A 19,902-nucleotide genomic window follows, 5' to 3' on the forward strand; every position below is an offset into this window, starting at 1 on the left:
CGAGAGCTCTCCAGCCAGATAAGAAATGGGTTAGGTACTAGGGAGCAGCAACAATTAAGTTTCATTTTGGTTTAAGAGATTTTATCCCTTTTTTTACGCTATTAAGTACCACTAATTCTTAGAAGAGCCAGCTGTGAATGAGATGATTTTATATCCATGGTATTGCACCATCTGCCAGCATGTGTATCAATGCAAAGAACATGAGGTTAATGCCTTCATGCGGAACAACAAAAATCGCTCCACGGAGGTAATAGATCTCCTTGCAGTTCTCCTTTCTATTGCCTCTTCTTCAAATTCTGTATAGACAGATGTATTCATTATTTCATTCTCAAGGTGGTGAGGGAACAGGTTTGAAAGGTGCTGTCAAAAGATTAGTAAACGCTTGCCCTGCCTTTCTTCTCCTGCCTCAGGTGAAGCAATCCACCGAAGAACTTATTATCCTCCTGGAGAGACACTGAGCTTCATTGATCATCCATTCCAAATTAACAGTGTGCGCCAGCTGCTAATTAGACACTGGAGAGCCTATTGATCAGGATTATTGGGAATCAATTTCCTCTCTAATTGGAACCCTGATATCTGTTCCTTCCCGCACCGATTCTCAATCCCTTCTCTCAGCATCCACTAAATAATAAGTGACTAGGGTCGACACTGTGTTCTGTTAGATACCCTGTACTCGAGCTCTTTTTGTGAACTGTGGGAGGAAACTAGTTTCTCTGGTTGTCTAGTGTGTAGCAGTAATGCCTGGTTTTAACCATAGGCACTATGTGTTCCATGCATATCCTGTTCTGAATGCCAACTGTGGGCATATCTACAGCAACCCTGACCTAGGAAAGAAAGACATTGGTTTCATTGACATCAATTGTTACTACTTGACAATATCCACATGGATATAATTAGGATGTCACCAGACCGTCCTTCACCTCAATGAGGGCAGTCATGTTTGAAGGAAGGGTATTTCAGAGAGATACTGAGTGCAGCTTAATGGTGTCAGTGCATGACAATCTCTCAAAGAAGAAAGCAACCAAGAAAATCTTGTTGACTGTAAAAGAACCCCTCAGTTGCTCTAATTAAATTAGGTAATTAGACTGCTAATGCAAATTAGATAGCTGTGGGACCTCAATTGATGTTCTAAAGTAAACAGCTCAGAAATGTAAGCGATGCACCCATTATGAATGTATTCTCGTCAGGGTCACTTGTTAACAATACTCCAGGAAAAATGGACTGCAGTGGTGAATGCATTCCCCAAAGCACTGGAAACAATTCCGAAATCCCACAAACTAGAAACAGAACTGAGTTATTTAGTGACTCTAAACCACTGCACAATCATCATCTTCAATTCAAAATTTTGTGAGAGCTAGGAAAGGTTTTATGTCATGGGAAAAATGATATGGCAAGGCTGTGGTGCTACAGTTAAAAATGTCATGGATGATCAGTGTTAAAGGTAGGTATTATAATTCATTCAAAAGTCACAAATCTGTACTTAGAAAAGAATAAATATTCAGAGCAGAGATGTAGGTTTGAAACGTGATATCTCACCATGCACAGAGGAATGGAATGTGTTTGTGATACTCATAAAAGGCATCCGCACTTCTTATTTGTTCACTTGCTTGTCTTTAAACCTTGTATTTTTATTCTGTTTGATCTAGCAGTTCTGTTCCATCTGAAAGCTGTCAGGGTTGTTTTTACCATTTACAGTGCTAGTTCAGTCTGGCAAAGTTTGGATTGATACCTGCCTCCATGTTTAAGCTTTCTCCTGCTTTTTAACTTCATTTCAGTGGCGTGTTTCCCTGAAAGTCTAGTGAAAAATGGTGGGCAACACGTTTTAAATTGTTGTGGGTGGGAGGGTGGAGTACTTTACTTCATGTTTTGGTCAGCACCCTTGTATCAGTATTTCTTCCCTGACAGTTGACATGTGCTTCATGTTAAACTATTCCTGCAACTATAAAAATAACTCTCTGTCTTCCAGGCATAGGAATTCAAACAATTGACTGACTAAAAGTTATTGTGCTCTGCAGCCTTGTATAGAGGTGATTATAAACAGATGATCATCCCAGAGAATGGAACGTGTGCTGTCTCACGTGTAATATGTCTGCTCAGGGACATAGTGCTTTAGTTTGTCACTGTTCATAATAATGCTAAAATTGAGAAACTCCTGTCCCACAGACCAGTTGAGCAACTGCTGGGCATAGTTGTATTCACCAAACCATACCTTACGGACAATCACCCAGACTCCTCAATCACCATCTTTGTGTATATCTGTCCTGCCAGTTAGATAGACTCACCAGATGTGGTGGCACAGTGGTGTATAGGTGAGAGAGAGTTGCCCTTGGAGTGCTGAACTTTAAACACGATGAAGTCTCACGATATCAGATCAAATGTTGGCAAGGGAATCTCCTGCTGGTTCTCCCCGTGTGCAATCCCAGATAGCAGACTCAGTGGGAATTGTCCAGGAAATTCAAGCTCCCAAAGGGACAATTCCGTCAATGTACCAAACCCTCTGAAATAATCCATTGAAGGGTGGAGAATCCAGTTTAACTAATAGTTACTTGGGAAAAGCTAGAGGATTAAAAACCTTATCTAAATCCTGGATATCTATTAACTCACCGCTCACCCTGCCAACTATGCTTAACTCCTTATATCAGCAGGCTCCACTGGTTCAAAAGTCTTGCTCTATTCTCTGACACCACCCCGGTTATTTAGAAGCAGGTACGCCCTATAACCATATGACTATATGCTTCCCATATGATCCCATGTAACCTGCAAAGCCACTCTCTCAGTATCCACCATGAACAGACCTCGGGAATCATGTATGGATGAGAGAAAACCTCTTACAATTTACTGCAGTACTCACTTCCATGTACTTGATAGTGAAAAAATCTCCCATTCACAAAACCCGTTCAAAGGTTTGAAACGCCCTCAAGCAGCTAATCCCCCATATAATCAAGCTTCTTATTACCTTCCCCCCCCCCCCCCCCCATCAAAGGCAACTAATCCATTAATAGCTTCTTTAAATTGCTAATTAAACTGAGAACTCAGAACACTCTGTTGAGGTAATGTTGTTTAAAATTATCTCAACATTCTAAATAATATTTTATAATAATGCTTTGAAAATGTTAACAAAAACTTTTATAAAATTGCATGGCCAACTGCTATACTTTTCTAAGCTAAACCAGATGACCTGTCAATTAAAGCAAACAAGCAGCGTGTTTGTTACCTATCATATCCTCAGTCGTTTTTTCCTCCTATTTAAAAACATTTGGATATAAAAATACTTCAGATCGTGTGAAAAGAATGTAGCAGCCCTTCAAGAGTGTAATATCTCTTTCATTTCTTAGTTCACAGCCAGTGGATTAAGCCTTTGAATCAGCCAAAGTGAGACCTGTTTGAACTCAGATCTTGTTTTAAATTGCCCTGCTGACTTTGGGTAGTCTGTCTGTGTGAATCATGCCCCAAACCCTTCCACCTGCCAGCAAAAGTGAATATCAGAAACAGAGTTGGAACTTCTGTATCTGAGTTGAAACTTTATTGCTGGAACAGCACAGCAGGTCAGGCAGCATCCAGGGAACAGGAGATCAGCAATAAAGTTTCAACTTTGATCTCCAGCATCTGCAGTCCTCACTTTCTCCTCGAAGACTTCTGTATCTGAACCTACCCACCATTTTTAAAAGATGTGATAAGTCTTCCTGGCTTCACAAAATCTGACCCATTCACGTTTACTCCATTTAAACCCGTCAACACACTCACCAGGAAGGAATGCAACTCTTTATCGTTCTTTTGCCGTGAGTTTAATGCTTCTGAACTTTCAACCCTGACATGGGAGACTCAGAAAGAAAATCTTCCAAGGGTGCGGTGGTCTGTCTTCAGCTGACAGCACGTATGCAAAATCCTATCAACTCAGATTGAAATTTCACTATGTACTTATTGCTTAAAGAAATTGGAAATCTTGATCAGAGGGAAGACCGTGGTGTAACGGTCATGTCACTGGTCCAGTAATCCAGAGGTCTAGGTTAATGCATTGAAGACATGGCTTAATTTCACTGTGGCAGCTGTTGAAATTTAAATGTAAGTAATAAATCTGGATATTGAAGTTATCAGCAGTTAGTTCTAGTTCATTAATGTCCTGAGGAAAGAAAATCTGACATCCTTACATGGTCCAGCCTACGTGTGCCACCAGACCAACAGTGATGAGGATGACTAGAAGTGTGTGGTGATGCACTTTGGTCAGAAAAACATTGAAAAACATTGAAAGACAATAAAGAAAGGTGGTACAAATCAAAAGGGGAGTGCAGGAGCAGAGGATTCTGGGTGTATATGTGCATTGAAAGTGGCAGGGCAGGTAGAGAGAGACCAGTAAATAAAACATAACAGTACCCCTGGCTGAGAGGTACATAGAACATAGAACATAGAAGAATACAGCGCAGTACAGGCCCTTGGGCCCTCGATGTGGCAGGTAGAGAGAGACCAGTAAATAAAACATAACAGTACCCCTGGCTGTGAGGTGATGTTGAACTTGTATAAAGACAGCTGGAGTGTTGTGTAGGTTCTGGTTGCCACATTTCAGGAAGCAAGTTTTGGAGAGATTGCGAAAACGGTTACAAGAATGGTTCCAGGGATGAGGAACTTCAGTTACAAGGATAGATTGAAGACGTTGGGAATGTTCTCCTTGGAGAGAAGAATGCTAAGAGGAGATCTGATAGATCAAAATCCTGAATTGGGCCGGATAAAGTAGATATGGGAAAACTGTTCTTGCTTATAAAAGGAGCAAGAATGAGGGCTTAGATTTAAAGTGATGTGCAAAAGAAGCTAGTGAAGTGAGGAAAATAGTTTTTACTCAGCAAATGGAATGCACTGCCTCCACCAGTTGAGACATCCAAGAGAGCATTGGATAACAATCCGTGTATTTGGCAATGGGGTGGAAGGGGGGTGGGGTGGAAGCTGTAAATTGGCATTAAGTAATGATGCTCATTGAACAGGCATCAGTACAGACTGTAATGATGGGATGAATGGCCTCTTTCAGTGCCTTAAATGATCTGTGATTCTGTGACCCTGTGAAATGGCTTTGCAGACAATTCAATTCAAGGCAATTAGGGGTAGTCAACAAACATTGCCCTTTGCTAGCAACGTCCCATGAAAAATAAAGGAAAATAGACTTCCAAGGAAGTATAATAGCCTCCTAAAATTTATTTTTCAAAATATGAAGAGGGTGCATTGGCTTATGATCTTCTGCAGTTCTATTTTCTTATATGGACACTTTAATGATAAACTGCATGCCAAGTTATGTTACAAGGCTGTGACTTAGCCAGCAACAGAACCCGCCTGAAAAATCATGTTCACTCCGGGTTGATGCAAACTGTTGGAGGTGCCATCCTTTTTATTGAAGCAATGTCCATTTGATCTTTTTGTGGAGGTAAAGGATCCTATTTCAAAGAAGTGAATGGAGGATTTCCCTGCTTCCGTGGCCAATATTTATCCTTCAACCAACATCCCTAAAATAGATTTATTTATTTATAGGCTGCTCTGTTTTCTTTGGTCATTTACAGGATATGGAGCATAGTCATAGAGTTGGACAGCACAGAAACAGACCCTTTTGCCCAACTTGTCCAGATATCCTAAATTAATCTAATCCTTTTTGCCACATAAACCCTTTCTATTCATGTACACATCCAGATGCCTTTTAAATGTGATTGTACCCACCTCCACCATTTCCTCTTGCAGCTCAATTTATACGCGCACCACCCTCTACATGCAAATATTGTCCCACAATTCCCTTTTATATTGTTCCCCTCTCATCTTAAGCCTCTAGTTTTGAACTCTCCCACATGATGAAAACGTCCTTGGCTATTCACTCTATGCATTGCCACTCATGATTTTATAAACCTCTATAAGGCCACCCCTCAGCGTGTGAGGCTCCAAGGAAAATAGCTCCAGCCTATTCAGCCTCTCCTTATAGCTCAAACCCTCCAGTCATGGCAACATACTTGTAAATCTTTTCTGAACATTTTCAAGTTTAACAACGTCTTTCCTAGAGCAGGCAAACCAGAATTGAATACAGTACTCCAAATGTGGCCTCACTAACATCCTGTATAACCACAACATGACACCCCGAATCCTCAAATCAATACACTGACCAAAAAGAAAACCAACCATACCAAATGTCTTATGCACTAGCCTATCTACCTATGACTCAATTTTCAAGGAACTATAAACCTATACCCCAAGGTCACTTTGTTCAGCACCACTGTCTAGGCCATCATTTATTGCTCATTCCTAACTGTCATGAGTGATGAACCACTTCAATTCTTGAGACGTGGAGATACATTTCATTCTGTGAAGAAGGGGGTTCCAGGACCCAGTGATGGTGGAAGAATGGCAATGTAGTTCTAAGTTAGGAAGATGTATGACTGGGACAGGAAATTGTGGGTGGTGGTGTTCTCATTTATATAATGCCATGGCCCTTTAGGTGTTCAGACATAAACACAAATCATCTTTATTTTGGCAGGGGGAAATATCAGTTCCCTGGTCAATGATGCTGGTGACAAGTGCATGTTATAAAGGCTTCTCACGAGATCATTGCTGATCCTCACAACAAGCAGTTTCCCAATCAGTTTACTTAAAGTGTGTACTTGGATCAATGACCAGTATGCAAGGTGTTATACTTCATGAGAAGTAATGCCCATAGGACGAGTGTGGAATCCAGGAAGCAGATTTCTCCGTTCCACCACCCATTGAATGGTGTGTGAGGGCTGAGTAAGTAGTGCAGCCAAAGCCCAATCATTTCTTATCAATGCTAAACTAATGAAATACTTACATCCTGGATAAAGTCCAAAATTATGATCCATCTGCAAGTCAATATAATGGTTACTTTGCAGTTGAGCTGGCTGCAAGGTAGTTTGCTTTGCAAATGGAAGCTCATTAGTGGAAGGTGGCGACATAGTAGTAATGTCCCTGGATCAGTCATCCAAAAGCCTGGGCTAATGCTGTTGAGATGTGGGTTTAGTCGGTGGAGTTTAAATTCAGTTAATACATCTGAAAAGAAAGTCAATCTCAGTATAGGTGGCCATGCAACCATTTTCAACTGTTCTACCGACGCATCTGGTTTAGCAATGCTATTTAGAGGTGCAGATCTGCCAACTTGATCTTGCCTGCATATCGTTCCATTCCCACAGCAAAAAAAAAAGGCCGGGCAAGCCACTCAGTTGCATAGAAATGTTTCAAATTTGAGAAAGAATAAAACTTGACAGACCACCTGAGCACTGAAGTAGACACTGGAAATTGTAGCCCTTTTTATGCTGCATTGTGTCAAAATTTGGAGAGCTGTCTGTTAGACTAATCAAGCAACAACCTGATACAGTCCTACTCAGTAAATCGCAATTTACAGACAGTGTCCCCATCCCCATTCCTAGAACCCAGTGCATCAATACGAATGATAAGGCTGAAGCATTTGCACTTACTTTCATCCAGAAATGCCGAGTGGATCACTTCAGCATCCTCTGAGGTTCTCGGTATTCCAGGTGCCAAGCTTCTGTCAGTTCTATTCACTCCACATGATACCATGAAACTGTTGAAGGAACTGAACACTGTGAAGTCTGTGAGCCCTGACAACAATCTGACAATAGTATCGAAGACTTGTCTTCCAGAACTAGTCTCCCTCCTAGCCAAGCTGTTCCAGTACAGCTATAACACTGACACCTGCCCAGCCATATGGAAAATTGGTCACATATCTCCCGTTCACAGAAAACAGGACAAATTCAAAGCAGCCAAGTACAGCACCATCAGTCTACTCTCAAAATCTGATTGAGATGAGGGTGAACAGTTCATTGGTCCTTTTAATTTTTGTACCTATCCACCATCTCTTGTTGATTTCTGTGCTTTGACTGCTAATTGATAATCAATAATTATAAGTTCCAATGGGTGACACCTTTGTCTCAACACAACTGTTGTGAGACTGAGGTCTGTTTAGTGATAGAATCCTTCGTGGGCAGTTTAAGATTTTGCCATTTATGTGATCAATTCTATTATAGTGTGGTGAGCTCAAAGCCATGTAATCAGAAGGCTTAGTTAGCCCATCTGTGAGATCCAGGACCAAGCTGTCAGCAAAACGGAGAACATTTGGAGAGAATTAGAATTCCAACCTATGTTAATCCAACACTCCAGTAGTGCTTTTGTGTGTGCTTAGGCTTCCTACAGGTATCGGCCATGGCTCAATAGGCAGTCCATTCACTTCTGAATCGCAATGTTCACGTTGTACTCTAGAGGTTGAGCACAAACTTTAGAACGACTCCAGTGCAATATTGAACAGGTGTCACACTATTAGAGAAGCTATCTTTAAAATGATGTGTTAAAGCAAGACACAATTTGCCCCTCAGGTGGATATAAGTGATCCATTGACACTATTTGCAGAAACACTGGGAAAATAGCTTGATAGCACAGAATGTGCATTTTGGCTAGAAGAGACACTTGTGTTTGTCTGACTAAGTGTCCATTTTGTTGAATTTCATGGGGGGGGAGGGGTGGGACAGGATGAGGAGGGTTCTGTCCACGAGGTCAAGCAAAGTCTCTCACTGTATCTGACCTAACTCACTTCATTAGCCACGTACCTGACCCCATGATGCCATCATCCTTGACACTGCCTTGTGTCTGGACAAGCACCATCAGTCTGCCCTGTATTGTCCTTGGTATTTGGGAAAGTTGATGCTCCGCTTTCTGAGCGTGGTGCTGCTAGATGGGGTGGTGTGGGGGAGGGACACCTGCTCCTTTAGGACCAACAGAAGAGAAAGCCAACGTCAAACCATACCAGCTTGGCCCAAGGTTCCCACCTGGCCACTAGGGTCTCAGCCATCTGGAGGAATGACCAACACTGTAGGAAGAAGCTCAATGTCTTTATCCACTCCACCAGTGTAGTGCAACCATCTTTTCTCCAGTACCTTGCGCTCACTCCATCTCTGCTACTGTACCTACTTCATACCAAAGTTCATGTGTACTCTGCTCACCATGGCCCACAACATCTTCCCCACACTTATCCACCCTAACCCATCTGTCAATTCCACCAACCCTGCCCTTTGCACTTCCTACCCATTCATTGGAGACACCGTGCCATTTGTACCAAAAATGAAGAGCTTTCCATTCACTTTCATCTCCCTTTATATCTACCTCCCTCTCCTTCCAGGGGGATAACAGTCTACACAAGTAGAAAAAGTCAAGACTGGTGATGGACTGTCCAACATTCAGCTTCTCACCCATTTTATGGAGAGCATCCTGACTCTGACCACCCCAAGCATCTCACAGGCTGTGTCCAAGCACTTGGATTCGTATTGAAGGCTGTCCTTGACTTACTGAACCCTGATGTCTTGAATGAAGGCTATCTCTTTTGCCTTGACCGAGGGCTGCTGACAACCTTGCCAAACCTCCTGACTATGTGTGAGGCTGAGGGGTGACCTTATAGAGGTTTACAAAATTATGAGGGGCATGGATAGGATAAATAGACAAAGTCTTTTCTCTGGAATGGGGGAGTCCAGAACTAGAGGGCATAGGTTTAGGGTGAGAGGGGAAAGATATAAAAGAGACCTAAGGGGCAACTTTTTCATGTGTATGGAATGAGCTGCCAGAGGAAGTGGTGGAGGCTGGTACAATTACAACATTTAAGAGGAATTTGGATGGGTATATGAATAGGAAGGGTTTGGAGGGATATGGGCCGGGTGCTGGCAGGTGGGTCTAGATTGGGTTGGGATATCTGGTTGGCATGGACGGGTTGGACCGAAGTGTCTGTTTCCATGCTGTACATCTCTATGACTCTACAATACTGTGAGGCCGGGGAAGCAATCCAAGGCAGCGATGATGTGACCACTCAGACCGGCTCAGAGTTAGTGAACACTAAGAGAGCAAGTGGACAGCTCAGAGATGCAACCTGATCCAATCCATGGGTACATGTGCCTGACCGCATTGAGTCCTTGCTGCAGCTTTGCAATGATATTGCTAGTGTAGCCCAAGGTGCACCTTTTAAGTGTCCAGTTAGCAGGTTGGAAATGTGCCATGAGGATTCTTGGAGGTTTGCACAGGTCTTCTGTCAATGATCATGGATGAGGAATGCATATGACCAGTGCCATGGAGCGTTCCCTGAGTTGTTAGTGCCTGGTGCTCAACACGAACGGTCCTTTGGAGCAAGCAATGAGTTGAAGGCATCAAGTATCTCCTGAGATGCGATGTACAGTTAATGAGGCTGTTAACAAGCAATACTGCTCCTTAATCGGCAGCCTTCAGCTGCCAAGTGAGAATATCACCTCAGTGCCCAAAATGTATTTAAAATATGCAGCGATTTGCTCCTGATGTCAAGATAGGTCTTGCTGGATTTCTGACCCAATTGTCACCTTTTCTGGTAGTCTACATTGTTCAGTCCTCCTGTAAGATTCTGTCCATGCTGACAGATGTTTTTGTCTTGCAGTTGCCCGGGCAGACATGAGAATGCCAAATTTCAAAGGGAGCAACAATTTATACTGCCTGAAACAAGGGCTCTGATTGGTTAGCCAATCAGGTCTGATTGGTACAGGCATTGTCATGGAGTATACAACTGTCAACTATAGTTACACTTGCTGGAAGTTACAGAAGTTCATATGTGGGACCCTCTCTGCTGCAAACAGAAAGAACAAACACAGGCATTGCATCTTTATTGACTTAAACAATATGAGGGGTGATGATGGAGGAGGAGGTGGGAGAGGACAGTAACGCCCTAATGCATTCTTCATGCTGGTATTTCAATCAATAAGAGTCTGTTTGACAACCAATTTCCAATGGAATATAACTTCTTGCTCCCTTTGAAATTTGGTATTCTTGAGTCTGTCCTGAGGAGTATAAGAACAGAGGAGTTCTCTCAGGTGCCAGGGCTAACATCCAACCTCAACTTTCATCTTAAAATTACATTGACCTGTGGTTAGCACATTGCTATTTGTTTGGAAATTGACTGTTGCATTTTTTCCAATATGCTCATGTAATGTTGCAAAATTTAGTAGTGCATTAACAACAGCTGATGTATCATGGAGAAATAAGGATTTGAATTTATAGGACACCTTTTGTAACCACATGTCAATGCATTATTGCCACTGAAGTACCTGGATTTACTGTTTAAGTCTCTAGAACGGGACTTGAAACTGCAGCCATCTGACTTCAGAGTAAGAGGGCTAGTATTAAGTCACAACTGGTGATTAAAAAAACAATTAATAAGTCGGAATCGGTTTTTAGATGGGCATAGCATGGGCTGCATGGTGGCACAGTGGTTAGCACTGCTGCCTCATAGCGCCAGAGACCCGGGTTCAATTCCCGCCTCAGGCGACTCTCTGTGTGGAGTTTGCACATTCTCCCAGTGTCTGCGTGGGTTTCCTCCGGGTTCTCCGGTTTCCTCCCACACTCCAAAAATGTGCAGGTTAGGAGAATTGGCAATGCTAAATTGCCCGTAGTGTTAGGTGAAGGGGTAAATGTAGGAGTATGGGTCTGGGTGATATACGCTTCGGCGGGTCGGTGTGGACTTGTTGGGCCGAAGGGCCTGTTTCCACACTGTAAGTAATTAATCTAATCTAATGTAATAACAATAGCAAATGCCCATTAGTCAAAAACATCCACAGTGTCGCATTGTTTACTTCAATTTTCCATAGCTGTGAACTGCAAACATGTGCGTGCCCTTTCCAATTTCTTCGTTTTGATGGGGTTTATCTCTGTCCTCCTAGGATTGAAGCCAAGCACCAGGAATTGAGAGAGAAGCAGGCAAGAGAGCGGTATGATCAGCTGCCCTCCACCGGTCCCTCGGTGCCTGACATCGAAGATGATGATATGGACCCCAACTATGCAAAGGTGAACCACTTTCGGGAACCACCGCCACCCAGAAGTTTATTCAAGGCCCCATCCCCACAGCTACATCCGATAAATCCAGCTTGGGACGTGACTACAGAGCAGGAGAACCTGGATGGATTGTACGCCAAGGTCAACAAGCAGCAGCCTCCTGTTCCTGACAGGTAACTTGATTATCCCCAATGAAAGTACTCACTGGATGTTGTGCTTTGTAATTTACTTGTGTTTCAGATGTTAGAGGTGACACTCTGTGGTTCACAAACTGGAACAATTTCTTGCCCGTGTGCTCAACCAACTGACATGTGCAAGGTGAAAACTCAGAAGCTGACATGTTTCCTTTCAGCACATATTTCACCTATTTCCTCCAAAGGTTTCTTTGCTTGTGGATGTTTACTGCCGTTTAACTGGTTAGTGACAGATGATGGAGTTTTTACTTTGGGTCATATCACCCTTGAGTTCAGAGAAGATTCGATGCCCATTGGGGTTCGCTACTGTTCAATGATCCCTTTTGGAGGTGTATGCCCAAGTGGACACAATCTGGCACAATTGTCATCTGTCAACTTTAAGCAAAATGCAAATGCTCACCATTGTTATGGATCAGCCAAGATCCCTCAAAACATTTCAAGAAGGTAGCCCATTCCCTAACTTTGCTAATTGTTTTAAGCAGGTGTACAGTGGATATTCCTGGAGAGAATCAGCTGGTCAAACCACTTTGTTTTCAACAAAACAGAATTTATTTACAGGATTACTGAATGAAATGCAAAAAATAGAAAATAGAATACTGAATAACATATCCTACCCAAAATCCCACCAGACTGTCCCAACTTAATGAGGCTGTTCCAAATACTTGCAACAATCCTCACATACACCCCTTGGCAGAAAAGGATAAGTCAAACACAGGTTCTTACAAGATAAAGGTCAGAGAGAGAGAGTACCGGCCTGGATCTGTTTCTTTGGCTCCAGCAGCCTTTCCTCACACTAAAAAATAAACCAAACCAGGAAAAAACCTGAGCTGGGAGAACTGGCCACTCCCCTTTCATTGTACAAGTGTTTTTCTTTTAAAACTTGAAAGCCTTCTGCCTGAGGCAGCGTCTGTTAGTTATTATAAAATTGGCCCTAAATCCCTTCACCTCTAGACCTTTCAGGATCTGTGTCATTTATGACCTCTCTGAAAAAAAGCCAAGGACTGCGTAACCTTGTTAAAGGAGCAGCTTGGTTACACTATCAATGTCCAAATTTGAACACCTGGGAGCTCAAGCAAGTTCTGTACCTTGAACTTGCTTTACAATCTCTGGGAGACTAAGGAAATAATAGAAGTATTTCGCGCACAAACTTGGCCCTGGGCTTGGATTCCGAACCTGAGAGGCCGACTCTCAGTTCAGTAAAGGGAAATTAAGCACTGATGCAGCAAAACAGCCGCTGCTGGGAGCAGATGAGGTGGTGGGAGAAAAAAAATAGACTTGTGTTTACGCTTCTGAACTCAGGACATTACAAAACATTCCGAAGTCAGAGAGATATTGTTGAAATGTAGTCACTACAGTAGTTACAATATGAAATGCAGCAGCTAATATGTGAAGCAAACTCCCAGAAACAATGCCATGATGACCAGATCACGGTTTTTTGTGCTTTTTATTGAAGATTTAAATATTGGCCATAGTACTCCCCTGATGTTCTTTAATACAGTGCCTTGGAATCTTTACATTGAGCTGAAAAGGTAGGCGGGATTTTAATCTATCAACTCTTCTGAGAGACAGCACTCCCAATTGTGTAGCATTCCCTCTAAACAGCAGTGAAGTGTAACGTAGTTGCTGTGTTAAGCCTTCTAAAGTGGGCTTAAACCCTCCATCTCCTCCCACCGGCCCCCATCTACTAACTTAGAGATGACAGTGCCACATACTGAGGGGTGGCTGATGAGCAGAGTGGCCTAAAGGATGGGGAAAGTTCCCAGGTTGGTAGAATAATTAGACTCTTCTCTTTAACTATTTTGAGCGAAGGTGTTTCTTTTAAGTTTGGGGGTGACCAATGCCTTGTCTACTACAAAAGCTGCGTGGCAATTTTTAGGGATATGGAGTGTGTAAATCAATTCGGACCTGGAAAGTCTCAGAAGTTGTACTTGTTCTTTCGAAGATTAAACTTTGACTTTGAAATTCCTGCTCTGGCTCAGTTTTGTACATCCCTCACATTTTTGGATCACAGTTCCTCTGGGACCCCCTTCACCACGCACCAACCTCCTCCTCCTGATCAGTATGACCTTGTACGAGGCTGGGTTGCTCTCTGGTGCACTGATTTTCATCACTTTGGCTGTGCCCAAGATAGAGTGGCCTGAAGCTTCAAAGTATGAAACAAAATTGAGTCCTGTCCTGAAGTGCCCTTGAAACTAGAGTGTAAATAGTCATGCAAATACGCATTTACACCAAATCAATTGCTACTTTTTTTTACATCCAGAGCTCTGAATCCTGTCCTTTCTGAGGCTGACTTCAGCCATAGAAGGAAAAGAAAGTTAATTTTGTATAGTTGTATTGTAGTGTATTAAATATTCAATAGGAAATGCTTGGGCCAATTGTCAAGCTTATTCAATAAGCATTGCACTGATGGGAAGATTATTATTAAAAGCTCTCACTTTATTATTTATAACCCTGTGCTTTGATTTTCATGGATTGTGGTCAGACATGTGTCTGATTCTCCTGCTGAACTACTCTGCCAACAATAAGTCTCAAGTTGGATTGCCAATCCTGTGCATATTCTTGGAGGTTATATCATATACTGACTCTCCTCTGGTGATCCTGCAGTGTGCAGTAGCCTTCCTTCTCATCTCCAAGAAGTTTTATAATGAATGTTCAAAACTTGTCCAAGTTGGTTGTTGGCAGCTGTGGCTCAGTTGGTAGTGTGCATGCTCCTGAATCTGAGGTTTGTGGGTTTGAATCCCACTTGTGAATTAAAATTAAATCACACAATCCAGTGTACATAAGATACAGGAGCAAGAGTCGGCCCCTTGAGCCTGCTCTGGCATTTGATATGATCAAGGCTGACCTCACCTTGGCCTCAATGCCACTTTCTTGCCCACTCTGTAGAATGTTTCAATCCGTTACTAATTAAAAATCTATCTATCTCCTCCTCCTTCAATTTATTCAATGTCCCAGCACCTACCACATTCTGAGGTAGGGAATTCCATTCATTTATGACACCTTGAAAGAAATAACTTGTCCTCATCTCGTTTAAATCTGCTAACCCTTATCCTAAAACTATGACCTCTCATTCTAGATTGTTTCACAAGGGGAAACATTCTTCCTACATCTACTTTGTCAGTCCCTTTTAGCATCTTATGTACTGCAATTCCTCTAAACTTAAACTCAAAGTTAAAAATCACACAACACCAGGTTATAGTCCAACAGGTTTATTTGGAAGCGGTAGCTTTTGGAGCGCTGCTCCTATCGGGTAGCTTTGGAAGAGTTCATAAGACACTGAATTTATAGCAAAAGATTGTGCTGTCATGCAACTGAAATGAGTACTGACCTAAACTGCTCAATTTCTCTTCATAAAACAAGCAACTCACCTCTGCAGACAATCTTGTGAATCTCCTCTGAACTGCCTCCAATGCAATTACATTCCTCCTCAGAAAAGGGGACCAAAGCTGTACTATAGTATTCGAGGTGTGGTCTCACTAAGACCTTGTGCAGTAGCAGCAGTAGAATACTGAAGGAGTACTGCACTGTTGAAAGTGCAGCCTTTTGGATGAGGTAATAAACATGGGTAAATGTGAACAATCCCAAGATACTGTACTGAAGAATTATCCCAGTGTACTGGCCAATACCGACCCTTAATCAACGTAACTTTAACATGATAATCACATTGTTGTGTGTTGGTCAGTGTTGTGTGTAAGTTGACTGCTGTGTTTCGTACGTTAAAACAATAATTACATTTCAAATCTATATCAATCAAGCATTTTTTTGGAGGTTCTGGGGTAGTTATGTTTCCTTAAATAAACTGTCAAACATTTTACTTTATATGCAAATAATTTTTCACAACAGAGATAGCAACACAATTGGCAGAAAGCTCAGATCAAACTCTAAATGTTAACTCTGTTTTTCTCCACAGGTGCTGTCAAACCTCCTGAGTTTCTCCAGTATGCTCTGTGTTTGTTTAAAAGTTAGATTAGGATTGTGTTTATTTCAAATTGAGAATGAAGTTCAATTAATTCATGGTGGGAAAGACTATCACTCTCAACTCCTTGTAATAAAATCAGAAATATGTTTACAACTTTGCTTGCAATTCATCTAGAGGAAACCTGTCCCATGGTTGGAAAAATTCATTTGCAATTACAATCTTTGCTAAAGAACTTGTTCAGGTGATTTCCTGTTTAATGTTTACGTTTTGCATTATGATAAATTGTCATGCAGTATCCTATGTGATTCCCTTGATTTTTTTCTAACATGCCAGTTATGGTTACTAAGCACACAATTTTGTGACTGACAGGAAGAATATATGTATTATTTTGCAATTAATAGGATGAGCTGCTTTTACCGTAAAGCTATATTTGATGTTCCAACAAATTTGTTTTCATGTCAATATGACAATGAAATTATTTTTATGTGTATGTAAGTAAGGTGACTGTGAGGTTGACTCTGTACAGTAAATTAAATTAAATGCACATGATCTGAGAGCATTTTACACTTGAGTTACAGAGTGGTGTTCCTGAAGTGGAAATTTTGCACATTGAGAATTAGAAGTGTTTGGCTCACTGGGATTAGCAGAAGTGAATAAGGAGTTGTTTGACAAATAAGTGAGAATGTAGAGCTCATTACCACGTGCAATGGTTGAGGTGGATATAGCATAAATGCATCTCAGGGCAGACTGTATAAACACATGTGGGAGAAAGGAATAGGATGATAAATTGATGGGGCAAGACCTATGCCATAGCATTACTTCTGAAAAGCAGAGATTCCTTTCCAGGGTCCTGGCAAGTCCAACCACTCCGTCTACATGATAAAGGGAATCAAATAATTTGGTCATTATCTCACTGCTGTTTGTGAGACTTTGCTATGTACAGATTGGCTGATGCATTTCCTACAATTACAGCAGTGACAACACTTTAAAACTGCTTAATGTGCTTTGCTCATCCTGTGATTGTGAAAGATGCTATATAAATTGAGGTCTGCCTTTCTTTGGATTTATGTCAGTGCACAACCAGTGGAGCCATTTCTAGCAGGTATAAAGGAGGAGCAGATGATTGGGTCTTCAGTCAAGTGGCAAGCAAACTGAACAGGTATTTTCTCTCAGCTGGTGGGAAACCTGGAGCTGCTATTTTGGTTCATGCAGTGTTAGCACAACGGATAGAAGAATACCAGGTAAGGTTGCAATGCTTCCAGGTTTGCCCCAGAATCTCCGACAATTGAAGAGCAATCTCCATTGCACTGCTGCTAGCAGTCTATGGGAAAGGTCACAGTAAAAAGTGGGATAAGAATGGCTGGCTGGTTTTTATCAACTAGTGCAGATATGAGGTTTAAAAGGTTCCTGTCTGAGCTGTAATTTTTCTGTGGTTCAATGGGATGATTCTGTTTTTAAAAAGATACTTAGCATTTTACGCAAATTCATGAAAAAGAACACATTTCTGAAGAAGCTGTTGGTATTGCAATTGATCAGGATAACGTACAAAAATGAGAAGAAGTGAGGACTGCAGATGCTGGAGATCAGAGTCGAAGAGTGTGGTGCTGGAAAAGCACAGCCAGTCAGGCAGCATCTGAGGAGCAGGAGAGTTGACATTTTGAGGAGAGTTTCATCAGGATAGTGACAGCGATGGTATAACAAAGGGATTAGTTCCTATTCTGTGCTCTTCATTCCTGATGAAGAGCTTATGCTCGAAATGTTGACGTTCCTGCTCTCGGATGCTGCCTGACCGGCTGTGCTTTTCCAGCATCACATTCTTCAATAATGTACAAGAATACCAAAATAAAAAGAAATCAACTGTAGCAATGGGGAGAGTTGTTTAATGTATTCTGATCAATAGAGGTATTGTTGTGAAGAATACATGAGTTAATGATGTCTGACAATTAATTGCCGAGCTTTGTTAATGTTAAGGTAGACTGTGCTTGTTTAAGGTAAGATCCAGAGAATGGCTGTGAGTACATCTGGGACTGTAGTTCAAAGTGGAAATTCAGTGCAGAGGGCGAAAGAGGTATTTTAACCAAGATTTATAGCAAGAAAAAGTCTTCAGAGTGAAAGGTGAGTGAGAGTGGTTAAAAGGCATGGATTTAGAGACTTACCAAGAGTGAGATCAGCAGTAAAGTGACATCACGAGCTACAGCTGATGTGACTGCGAGGAAAGTAGTTGATCAGTGAGTAGGATTGGTGAGTATTTCTATTCTTTAAAGTAAAATTTAAGGCCTTCGATTTTTGTTTGGGTCTCTAGCCTTTTTCGTAAAAGTAGCTTGTTAAATATATGATTGTCACTCATGTCTTGAAAAAATCACAATAAAGTGATGGAAGTGATGATCTTTCAGATATAAAGAGCAGGGATATGAGAGTAAGTAAAAAGTTTAAATGAAATAAATTCTGATAATGATGGTAGATGAGTGATAAATTGCTGCATCAGCATGTGAGAGCTGATGGGTACCAAGGTGATCCAGGGCAAATATATGTGTCGTAAGTGTTTGCGGCTTGAGGGGCTTCAGATGAGAGCTGAGGATCTGGAGTTCAAGCTTGCAGATATTGTACTACGTCTGGGAAGGCAAAAGCTACCTGGACACTTTGCTCCAGAGGGCAGCTACGTCCGTCAGATGAGGTCATTCAAACCCAGGCTGTGATCAGGTACAGGAGGGTATGACTACAGTTGAGACAGGTGTGGATTCCAGGTGTGATCATTTGATGAGTCTTGACCCCTGCAACCGTCCAACATTTTGTCCCTAGGCTCTTGCAAGATGCATGGACGAGAGTGGGGATTGCGACAAAGGTTTCTCAAGTCCGATTTCAGTCTGGGTCTGATCTGTCTAGTAATAAAAGCCAGCATCATAAAACAAACCAATTCAACATGCACAGCACAATTGGGGAAAGAAGCTACTGAGTGTCATATCCTGTCATGAATGGTGGTGGACAATTAAACAACACACTGGAGGAGGAAGCTCCACAATATTCCCATTGTCAATAATGGAAGAGACCAGCACATCCGTGCAAAAGATAAGGCTGAAATATTCACAACAATCTTCAGCCACAGGTCTCTAGCCATCTTTCATCTTGGCTTCCTCCAGCAGTCTCCAACATCTTAGATGCCAGTCTTCAACAAATTTGATTCAGTCCACTTAATACCAAGAAACAGTTGAAGGTAATGGATACTACAAAAGCTGTGGGTTTGGACAACAGTACTGAAGACTTGTGCTCCAAATTTTGCTGCACCCCTAGCTGTTCCAGCCAAGTTACAATATGGTATCTACCTGACATGTGAAAGATTGTCCTGTACACCAAAAGCAGGACAAATCCAACCCAGCTATATACTGCCCCAGTCAACCTACTCTCGATAATAAGTAAACTGATGGAAGGTGTCATCAATAGTGCTATCAAGCAGCACATGATTCGCAAAAGCCTGGTCAATGATGCCCAATTTGGGTTCCGCAGGTTCAATCAGCTCTTGACCTCTCTACTGAAGTCCAGGTCTGAGGCATTCAAGTCATGTGACCCTGGCCTATACAGGAAATCTAGGTATCATCGTCGTAAATCCATCAGGGATGCCAAGTCTAAGCTTTCACGAGTTTCCTCATTTCCCCTCCACCCACTTTACCCCAGTTCCAAACTCCCAGCTCAGCACCATCCTCATGACCTGTCCCACCTGTCAATCTTCCTTCCCACCTATCCGCTCCACCCTCCTATCCGCCCTATCACCATTACCCCTTCCTCCATCCACCTATTGCACTCTGAGCTACCTTCTCCCCAGCCCCACCCTCTCCACCCCTGAGGCTGGAAGCCTCATTCCTGATGAAGGGGTTTGTCTGAAATGTCGATTTTCCTGCTCCTCAGATGCTGCCTGACCTGCTGTGCTTTTCCAGCACCACTCTAATCTTGACCCTAATCTCCAGCCTC

At 42.1% G+C, this 19,902-nt stretch overlaps 1 protein-coding gene across 5 annotated transcripts in view; it reads left to right on the forward strand.

Annotated features, from left to right (window-relative positions):
* LOC122551426 (partitioning defective 3 homolog B-like) overlaps window positions 1–19,902 on the forward strand; it is a 979,113-nt gene that overhangs the window by 753,060 nt on the left and 206,151 nt on the right. For 4 of the 5 annotated variants that reach the window (XM_043693310.1, XM_043693308.1, XM_043693311.1 and 1 more), the window contains one exon: window positions 11,715–11,999. In XM_043693310.1, coding sequence (XP_043549245.1) covers window positions 11,715–11,999 — 285 coding nt within the window. Of the gene's footprint in view, window positions 1–11,714; window positions 12,000–15,930; window positions 16,426–19,902 lie in introns of those variants that run through there. The other variant, XM_043693312.1, reaches the window with a different exon arrangement.

This window comes from Chiloscyllium plagiosum, chromosome 7 (genome assembly GCF_004010195.1).
Source record: "Chiloscyllium plagiosum isolate BGI_BamShark_2017 chromosome 7, ASM401019v2, whole genome shotgun sequence".
Taxonomy (NCBI): domain Eukaryota; kingdom Metazoa; phylum Chordata; class Chondrichthyes; order Orectolobiformes; family Hemiscylliidae; genus Chiloscyllium; species Chiloscyllium plagiosum.